Source organism: Carettochelys insculpta, chromosome 8 (assembly GCF_033958435.1).
Source record: "Carettochelys insculpta isolate YL-2023 chromosome 8, ASM3395843v1, whole genome shotgun sequence".
NCBI lineage: Eukaryota > Metazoa > Chordata > Testudines > Carettochelyidae > Carettochelys > Carettochelys insculpta.
Window position 1 is genome coordinate 73,134,831 of NC_134144.1, and position 10,181 is coordinate 73,145,011.

General features: G+C 64.7%; 1 protein-coding gene across 7 annotated transcripts in view; it reads right to left on the minus strand.

Moving 5' to 3' along the window:
• Nucleotides 1-7,423, minus strand: part of TNS1 (tensin 1) — a 245,809-nt gene extending 238,386 nt beyond the window's left edge. For all 7 annotated transcript variants that reach the window (XM_075001459.1, XM_075001457.1, XM_075001452.1 and 4 more), the window contains exon 1: nucleotides 7,376-7,423. In XM_075001459.1, coding sequence (XP_074857560.1) covers nucleotides 7,376-7,408 — 33 coding nt within the window. In that variant the 5' untranslated portion in view covers nucleotides 7,409-7,423. The remainder of the gene's footprint in view (nucleotides 1-7,375) is intronic.
• Nucleotides 7,424-10,181: the final 2,758 nt, after the last annotated feature.

Sequence of the window (10,181 nt, forward strand, 5' to 3'; positions counted from 1 at the left end):
GGCAGGGGTAGCTCAGTGGTTTGAGCGTTAACCTGCACCATGCAGGGTTGTGAGCTCCATCCTTGAGGGAGCCAGTGAGGGATCTGGGGCGAGTAAACGAAAAGAGGGACGGCGCTTGGGTCCTGCCATGAGGGCAGGAGACTGGACTGGATGATTTCCCAAGGTCCCCTCCAGCTCTGTGAGGTGTCTCTCTATATAGACACCTTTTGTTCCTCAGGAGGCCGTCGAGTGCAGCCCCCTGCCCAAAGCAGGATCAGCCCCCACTCCAGTGCATCCACATCCTTTCCATACTGGGGGGCCCCAGACTGGCCACAATACTCCGGTGCCGAATAGAGGGGAATAATAACTTCCCTCGATCTGCTGGCAACGTTCCCCCCAATGCACCCCAGTCCGCCGTTAGCCTTCTTGGCTACAAGGATGCACTGTTGAGTCATATCCAGCCTCTCATCCACTCTAACCCCCAGGTCCTTTTCTGCTGCACTGCTACTTAGCCAGCCGGTCCCCAGCCTGCAGCATGCTTGGGAATCCACCGCCCTCTGCACTTGTCCTGGTTGTACCTCATCAGATGTCTCTTGGCCCAGCCCTCGGATATGCCTAGGTTGCTCTGATCCCTCTCCCTGCCCCAGCTCAGTGCCACCTGCGCGCCTGCTGTGGGCACAAGCCACCCCCTCAGCCAGGGCACTAATGAAGGCATTAAGCAAATCCAGCCCCAGGACCGAGCCCTGTGTATCTGGCTAGATGCCAAGCACCAACCAGCCCTAGAGCCACGACCCAGCCCGCTTTCTGTCCACCTCACGGTGCATTCGCTCTTCCAGCTGCTGTCCGACCCTCCCCACCCCACCGTCCCCTCTCTGCTCAGACCTCACTAGCCCACTGCAGGCAGCACTGGGCACCCAGCCCAGCCGGAGGCTCACGCCCGCTGCTCACAGCTGCCAGGCTCTGGCTGCTCTGGGTGCAGCCTGTTATGCAAATGATCCTGAGGGTTCATTTACATGCAGACAATAATTTGCATATCCCCTCCCATTGCGGCTGCCCCTTTTGCTGTCCCCTCAGGCCATGCTGGCTGCAGAAAACCACAGCCCAGAACCAGAGCCAGCGCTCCCGGCCTGGGCCCTGACTGGTCTGGATGGGTCACGTGGGCACAATCTGGCTCCCCCAAGGTGGGGCGCAACCCTGAGTTCCCCATTCCCTGCTCCGGGGCTGTTTCAGCCCAGCAGCCTCCCAACGGCCTGCCCCCACCCCCCCGAAACAATGCAAGCCCCAAGCCTGTGCCCTGGCCTGTTGGGAACATGCAGAGTAGGGCCTGGGGGTCGCTCCCTCACCCAGGGAGAAGGCAGGGGCCAAGCCAGGCAGGCACAGCTCTGCAGTTGGGCGTGGGAGGCTGGACAGGCAAGAGACGGGAGTCTGGAGCCAGCGTCCATTGCCTTCTGGGCCTGGAAACTCCTGGGCCATCCCAGTGGCCTCCAGAGGGACCCCCCCACACACACACACAAGCTGGGAACCCTGTCGCAGTCTGTCCCCACTCGGGGCTGGTGAGGGACCCCTCCACCAGGTGCGAGCAAGCCGAGGGGAAGGTCGCCCCGGACCCCAGATTCCATATTTAACCCCCCAACCTTGGGTGAGTCACTGAGCGACTCGTGCCTCAGTTTCCCCCCAAGGTGAGAGGCTAAGCACACACAGGACTGGGAGCTCAGAGACAAGGGGGCAGGGGTAGGCGGCCGTAAGTACCTAAACCAAACAGCAACACACACCCCCCGCCACACGCGCACACACACAAACACAAAACAGGCTGCTAGAGTCGCATCAGCCGTGGGGTGCAGCGGGAACAGCCCAGGATTCCCACAGCGTCTCAGAGGGGACATCCCCCTGCCCCCGACCAGGAACAGGGCCGTCCCGATTCACCCTCCTGTGCCCCCGCCAACCAGGCAGCCGGGAGGCCCCGCAGGCCAGCCCCCGATCAGCAGCATCGTCCCACTTTAACGGCTGTCTAATTAGCCACGATTATCCCCCTTCCGCGCCAGCAGCAGCCAGCGGCAAAGCCCCCCGCTAGCCACAGATCAAAGGCAGCTTCCCCACCACCGAGCCCCACGTGACAATCCCCACCCCCACCCCTCCCAGCACCGCCAGCAGCCCCTTGCGCAGCAGCCTGGAGCCAGGGACCACCCAGGTCACCGCCCCCTAGGAAAGCTGCTGCCCAAAGCCTGAGCCCACCCAAATGGCATGAGCCGTCTCCGAGCCCTGAGCCCCCTGCTCCTTCCCGCACCCCGCGAGCAGCCGCGGGCACTTCCAAAGCAGCTCTGGGCCCGCAGGACCCAGCCGAGCGCCGCAGCCTCCCTGCAAGCTCTCCTCTCGGGGGTGGCGGGGAGGCGAGCGGCTCCGTGCCTCAGTTTCCTCACTCGTAAGAGGGGCAACAGAGCTGCCCTGCGAAGCGCCGGCAGGGGTGAGCACAGAGACCTCAGCGACGGCAGCTTCATTCCCGACAGCCCCCGGGCTGATCCTTCCACTGCCTTCGTGTTAGGGCCGGCGGAAGCTGCCACAGCTCTGCAAGTGAGGGCTGATTCCCTCCCGCTCTCCCCGACTGGGGAGCTGGCCCTAGATGTCTGTGTACCAGTGTGAAGCTTCCTTGGCACCCATCCTTTCCTGGCAAGGCTGGCCCAGGCCACCCCAGTGCTCAGAGAACTTCTCTGAACAAGGCCAGGCAGTTTGGCCCAGTGAACAGCCAACCGGTGGCTTCTCTTTTTTTGGCAGAACTACGAGATATTATATTGATTAGCCCAGATCCCAGCAGAGGCCATTCCCCTCTGCCTTTTGACGAGTCTTCCTCTGTTCCCGCTGCGAATGCTGCGCAGGGGGGTTGTGCGCTGTTCCAAAGCTACTGTGCTCCACCCCAGAGGTGGCTGCCTTTCCGAGCCAGGGCAAGCAGTGGAACTGAAATGAAGGAGGGTGACAAAAACTTCTCCTGCCACGGGGCCTGAGTGGCAAAGGCCGGGTTTGGATCAGAGCAAGGGCCTCGCTCGCGGCCTGTGTTGGGGAGAAGCCCCAGCCTGTGTGCACGCTCTGCTCCAAGCCGGTGGCACTCGAACCAGCTGGAATGACAGCTCAGGCATATTACAATGCAGGGCCCGTCGCTCTGATCTCGCAGGGCCGGTTTCCCCTCACTCGCAGAACCCCAGGGCTGGAAGGGACCTCAGGAGGTCGTTGAGTCCAGCCCCCTGCTTCAAGCAGGATCAACCCCACTAAATCATCCCAGCCAGGACCTTGTCAAGCCAGATCTTAAAAACCTCCAGGGATGGAGAATCCACCACCTCTCTAGGCAACGCATTCCAATGCTTCACCACCCGCCTGGGGAAGTTGTTTTTCCTAATATCCAACCTACACCTCTCCCTCTTCAACTTCAGCCCATTGCTCCTTGTTCTGCCATCTGACACCACTGAGAACAGTTTCTCACCCTCCTCTTTAGAGCTCCCTGAAGGCTGCTATTAAATCACCCCTCAGTCTTCTCCTCTGCAAACTAAACAAGCCCAAATCCCTCAGCCTGTCCTCATAGGTCATGTACTCCAGCCCCTTGATCATTTTCGTTGCCTTCCACTGAACCTGCTCCAGCAAATCCACATCCTTTATATACTGGGGGCCCAAAACCGGACACAATATTCAAGAAGGGGCCTCCCCAGTTCAAGATGTGGCCTCACCATTTTCTGCCCTGCGCCTCTGTGAGCGATTCCAGGGCAGAGAGATTTCCCACCCTACCCCAGCCTCCTCCCTCCCGCTGCCTCTGGCCACGGGTGCAGGTAGGAGAGACCAATACTGCAGCCAGTAGAGCCTCCCCCGCCAAGCTCTCCATCCTTCAATGGTCTTTTCCTCCTTCTCGTTCTCCAGCACCCTGCAGAGACAGCTATCAAAACAAGGGGCATGCTCTGCCCCCCACCACCATGGGAATCACGCCCTACTCCCCTCCCGGCGGTATCCAGGGCAGCGTTGCTCACATCCATAATCCACCGGCTCAGCCCTGTGACCCTGCCACCCTGGGAGTCTCACCCCACCACTGGGCACTGATCATGCCCTCACCAATGGGTGTCAGCCACCAAGCGCTGGCCCAGGGGTGCACAGACCCCCCTCCACCCTCACTGTCCCTTCCCCGCTCCCGGATGCACCAGTTTTTCCAGTAAGCTGAGCACTGGGGCGGCCGCCCAGCAGAGATTCAGGTGCTGCCCAGCAGCGCAGCCACCGCCCGCAGCGTGTGTCCCTATGGGTGGTGCACATTGAATGCGCCTCGGCGCACCTAACAAAATGTATTCCATACAGGGATGGAAAACAAAGAGGGACCACGATGGGGCACAGCTCTCTTCACTCCCCGTCCCCTTGAGCTGAGTCGCAACACAGGCAAAGCAGCCCAGAATCAACCACTGGCCGCAGCAGGGCGCACCGCTCACGGGGTGCCCTTTGGGCCTGTCCTCCGAGGCACTTCCTGGGAAGTGCAGCGCCCTGCAGGAAACTCGGAGGGAGGAGCACAGGGCGCAGGAGGAATGAGTTTGGAGGGGGCGCCAGGTAGTCAGTCTGAGTGCACGTGGCTGGAAAGTCACCAGCCATCCCAGCAGCTCAGTCAGTGACTCTTGCGCTCGTCGGCTGGGGGGGCTGCAGTCGCCCAGCACACGGAACAGGAGGGAAGGTGTTGGTCTGCCTAACCCCTGTGCCGAGGGCTCTCACAGCCCTCCCCAGTCCACAGGCATGCTCTCTGCTTCCTGCCAGCCGCCCGCCTGCCTGCACCGGCCCAACACCACCTGCCCCCTCACGCTGGGATTTATTCCTAATTGCTTAAGATAAGGCGGCACAAAGCAAAGCCAGGCTTTGGTGGCAGGTGACTCAGTGCAAGATAACCAGACCGCTGGAGCTGGGGAAGGGGCAGCGTAGAAGGCTGCAGCAGGAGACAAGAGGTGACATTGCTCAGCTCGGCCCCTATCCACGCACACCTCCAAACATGCAGACGCAAGGAGGCTCCCACGGAGGCAAAGGCGAAGGGAGAATCACGAATAGATTAAAACAAGTACGAGCCTAACACAGAAGCTGGGGTCCCGACTTCCGCGCGTCTCTTCTGACTGTTGAAGAACACTCTGGCCCACATCTAGGAGCGCGTGGAAAAGAGGGGGCGCGGAACGCACAGGTCTGACATGCAGACAACTGATAAGGGAAGCTAAAGGTATAGGCCTGTTGGACTAAGGATAACAAAGAGAACTTGTGGCTTTCATCTATAAGCAGCAAAATAACCTAGCAGCTGTCCAGGTTGGGTACTACAGCGGGTCTGTACAATTGTCCATAACAATGCAGGCAAGGCAGAAGTGCTCCGTGATGCATTTACACGAAGCAGCTCCCCTTTGCTTTTCTCCACATGCCCCATGCTTGAAATCCCACTTTGGATTTTCAAAGGTGCAGAGAAGCAGCTGTACGAGCCAAAACTCCACCGAGATGGGGACTCACTGCAGGCCCTGGCTGAGCTGCTGGGAGGCTGGGTGGCTGGGGGCTGAAGCAGCCAGGACACCTGGGTTTTATTCTTAGCTCTGCTGGGCAATCTCAGGCCTGTCGCCAGGCCCGTCTCCCCTCCACCCTCTGCCTGCTGTGCCTTCTGCAAGCTCGGTAGGCAGAGAGCTGAGCGCCTGGCACAGCAGAGGTTCTACTGTTGGGTGCTTGGGAAATGGCCCCTTTCCCCAGGCCGAACAGCTCGAAGCATATTTGGCACTTCCCCACAGGTGCAGCAGGTCAGACCCTGCAGCCCCAGCTGGGCTGCCAACCCAGGGCCGCTCTGAGCCTCCCACTCCGAATGTCTCCTCCCAGCCACGCAGGTGCCGGAGAACCCGCAGAAACCCCAGCCTGCCCCAGGGTGATGGGGGTCCCAGAAAACACCCAGTATCCACGGTAACTGCCTCCTGCCCAGCCTGGCCCTGCATGGGAGAGGGCCTGGCATCCTCAGAGCCCGGCTCCACCAGAACAAGCAGAACTAGACCAGTGCAAAGAGCTCCCCCGTCCCCCCCGCCCCACCAGCCCTGACGTCAGCCGCGAGTTATTCATTAGCTTGTTAAGCGCTGGCTGGGGACGAAAGCTGCAGAGCTCGGCTGCCGTGTCCCGAGTCTCCCACCCCTCCCGCCCCCGTTATTCCCAGGCTGCCACGGCCGCCAAACCCACCTGCCCCGGCTGCTGGTTCCCCGCCGCCCTGCAGCTTGAACGGGGCCCATCCGGGCCAGCCCCTGGCCCCAGCCCTGGGGCAGAGCTGGCCAAGGAGCGTTCCCTGCTCTGCCTGGCCAGGACACACCCACACCCTCACCCTCACCCCGAAGTGTTGCCAGGGCTGCAGGGCCAGGCTGCAACTTGGAGGGCTGGGGGGGCTGGGCGGGGGGGCTCTGTGGACGGATGGGAGTGTTTGTCATGCAGCCGCCTTCACATGGGGCGAGTGAGGCTCTCCCTGGAGAGGGACCCACGGGGGGCTGACAGACAGGCAGGGGCTGCCGGGGGCGATGGAAGAGCTGCAGAGCTGGGCCATGGGACAGGGCCTCTCCCATGGGCCTGGGCTCGTACAGTGCCTAGCACATGGGGTCCAGGGCTGCAGCCAGGCTGCCGGGCTCAGCAGCAATGAAGCAAGAATAGAGCAGTGAGAAAGCTGACCCTGTCCCCTGCGGCCCCTCCAGACTCTTCCCCAGCCGCTGAGCCCCACAGGTCTGATCCCACCCCCCAGCAGCTGGCAACCTGGCCGTGCCCTCCTGCCGCGGGGAGGGGAGGTAAGGCAAGGCCCTGTTCCCCCCAGCCCTTCCTGCCGCCCTGACTCGGCGCCCAGGGCCTGCCCGGAGAGGTGCTTAGCTGCCTTCAAAGCTGTGGGGCAGCGGGGGGGGCACCAGGGGGGGACACCCACCCCACAAGGCGCCCAGAAAGGCACAAGCGGAGCCGGGAGCAACGAGACACAAACGACCCCCCAAACCCCCGCCCTGTCCCCACAATGGCAGTGCCAGTAGCCAGCTGCCCCCGCCAGCCCCCCAAGGGCCCCCCCCCGCCAGCTGGGGCTGAAGACACTTGTAACCCCCTCTGGGCCGTCGCCCCAGGGAGCAAGGGAGTGATAGGAACAGCCCCCCCACACCCCCCAGCGGGGAACGTCAGCCTGGGAGCACAAGCCTGTGGGCTCAGGCCGTGCAGGACATGCGCCCTGTCCCCCCTCCTGGTGACTGCACGGGGCAGCCCAGCGAGGGGGGGACAGGGATTTCCCTCCTCCTGCTCCTGGGGCTCAGCCGGTCAGGGAGTGGGCTGCCACCCCCCTACGTCTCCCCCTCCAACAGCATTGCAAGCCCCTGGGAAGGGCCTGTCCCCAGCCGAGCACCCACGGTGCCCACCTACCTACCCAGAGCACACAGGACCAGCACACCCAGGTCATCCTGCAGCAGCGGGAGGCGAGGCGGCTCAGGGGGACGGAGGGGCAGCGGGGGCACGGCAGGGCGGGGGCCGCCGGAGGAGATGCCAGCCCATCTCTCCCGCAGGCAGCATCCGTGTGTGCGTCTGAGCCGCCCGCCCAGTCCCTGCCTCCTTCCCCGTCACGCCAGCTCCTTTCTGCTTCTTGGGTCAGTTCCTTCGCCTGGGAGGAGGCGGTGCCTGGAGGGAACCCTGCCAAGTCCCCCCCCGGCAGCTCGTCCCAGCCCGCATTTAAAGGACCCCGGCGTGCGATTCCCCCCTGCTGCCAGTGCCCGCTCCCCCGGGCACCCCAGGGACCATCCCCGCCCGCCGGAGGCCCCTTCGCTCTGCTGGGCCGCGAGCTGCTTTGGGGGCAGATTCGGTTCCCAGCTGGGCCCCCCAGGGTGCTGGCTCGGGCCCAGCTTGGCGTTGGCGGGGATCCGTTTCCGGGCTGCCGGAGAAGCGTGGACTTGGATGGATTTCGACGGGCTGCATCCCGCCTGCCCTCCCACAGGCTGCGGCCGGGGGTGTAGGGGGCCAGCCCAAGAGCAAGGTCCCCCTGCATCCCAAAGCAGCCCCCGCTCCAGGCTCCAGGGACCTGCAGGGCTGGTCTCTGGCAAACAGCTGGGGTGGTGGTCAGGGGAGGTGGCACGTCTGCCCGGAGCACTCCCCCCGCCCCCCATCTGATGGGAACCTGCCGTGGGACAGGCCTGCGGGTGACAGAGCCGGCTGTCCCCCTGCCAGCCGGCCTGGCCTAGCTGGGCCCAGACCCAACGGGGGTCTTGCACCCGGCCGAGTTCTGTCCCCCGAGGCCAGACGACCCCACCCTCGGGGGGGCGGGAACCCCGCTGCCACATGCAAAGCCCCCCGCAAGCCGCAGGGACTCCAGCAAAGCCCCAGGAGCCCTCCCCCTGCCCCCGAGGGCCCAGCCAACATTTGGTTCCCATTTCCTTCCCCCGGCCCGCGGCCGGCCAGCCGCCACATGTGCTGGGCCCGCAGAGGGGGGCCGCAGGGAGGGGCCGGCAGCTCCCCCTGAAAGGGGGAGGGGAGGGAAAGCCTGCGTGGGGCACCAGGCTGACAGCTGCAATCCAGGGCAGGGGGCGGGGTGGGCCGGGCTGGGGGGCACCGGACCCCCTTTGGCCAGACCGGTTGCTCTCTGCGGCTCTGCAGCTGGGGGGCAGCAGGGAGGGGGCGCCAGGGCTCTGCCCCGCACGAGCTCCCAGAGGCCTTGGTCACCTCCCTTCTCCTCCCGCCAGCAGCACCTTTACCGGGGCCGACCCAAGCCCCAGCCCCAGCCCCAGGGAGGCCGGCTCCCTCCAGCTCCACCAGCACCCCAGCTCTGAGGGCAGGGACCCGCCAGCATGGCTGGAGCACAGCAGAGCCACTGCCTGAGCCTGAGTCTCCCCAGACCCAGCTGCAAACGCCGGGGTTGGGGAAATGCCAGAGGGTGGGGCCCACCTCTGCCCCGAGCAGCCTGGCTGCCTGCCCGCTAGAGGCTCCCCTCCAGAGCCAGGCCAGGCCAGGGGAGAGAGGCCAGCTCAGGAGTGGGGCAGGGGACACACACTCCCCCCGCCCCCACTTGGGGCACTGGTTCAAAGACAGCCTAGGCCAGCCGGGTCCTTCTCCTGGCTGCCTGCTGGGCACCTCCAGCCTCTTCCTAGGGCACAGCCCCGCCCCCCAACTGCAGCAGCAGTGCTGCCCAGGGGTGCCAGCCGTCGCCATGTGGACCTGCCCCGTGCCAAAGGCAGCCTGGCTGGGCCGCGGTGTGAGCCCTGCAGGGGCCAGGCTTCCTCCCCACAGCACCCCAGCCGCCCTGGTGATCCCCCCCCCTGGCCTCAGCCATGTTCCCAGCGCGTGTGCCCCTGCGGAAAGGGCAGGGGCTGGAGTCTGGCAGGCACATGGGCATGGCCTGGGCCTAGGCTGGGCAGCCGGAAGGGTCCCACATGCTCCCTGCGGGTCCCCTCTTGGGGGGCTCTGCAGCCCCTCCCCACACACTCACAGAGCCCCCCCCCACCCCAAAAGGCAGGCATCAGGGCCAGGGAGCCTGCGCAACCAGCTCCGGGACCTGGCCCCGGCGGCTTCCCACACACCCCTCGCTCCCCCACGTCACACGTCCCCCACAGCCCTTCCCAGACCCCTTCCCCCCGCCTGTGACAGCCGCCGGCGCTCTGGGCTGCCCCTCCCCACCGGCTGTGCCCCAGCCTCCCGCCCCGCTCAATGGGATCCCGCCACAAAGGCTGCGAGAGGGGCCGGCCCTCCGAGCCCCTGTTTGTGCTGGCCAGACAATGGGGCCTTTTATACGGGGACCACCCCGACTCCTGCCTCCCCGGCTGCCTGGGAACACGCAGCCCCCTCCCTGCCCCACGCAGGCCCTGCACCGGGTCCCCCATACCAGCCGGGCCCTGCCACCAGGGTTGCCCAGCCCTCTGCCTGCCGGCTATGGGATCCCTGGCCCTGGGCACCATGCAGCCAGCTGGTTCCAGCACAGGAGCAGCACAGGGAGGCTGTGGGGTGCAGGAGAACCATGGGGCTGGGCTGGGCTGCAACATCAGGACCAGAGAGAGACCGGGAGAGTATCAGGGTGCCTAGGTGTGGGGGAGCAGGCGGGAAGAGGAGGGCTGGGGGGTGTGGGGAGGGGCTGTGGTCCCTGCAGCTGCTGGAGTGTGGGCACCACTCGGGCAGGGAGCAGATTGGAGAAGCACCTGGAAATGGGGGGCCTCCACCCCACTGTGCAGGCCTGAGCCAAAGGCAATGGCGAG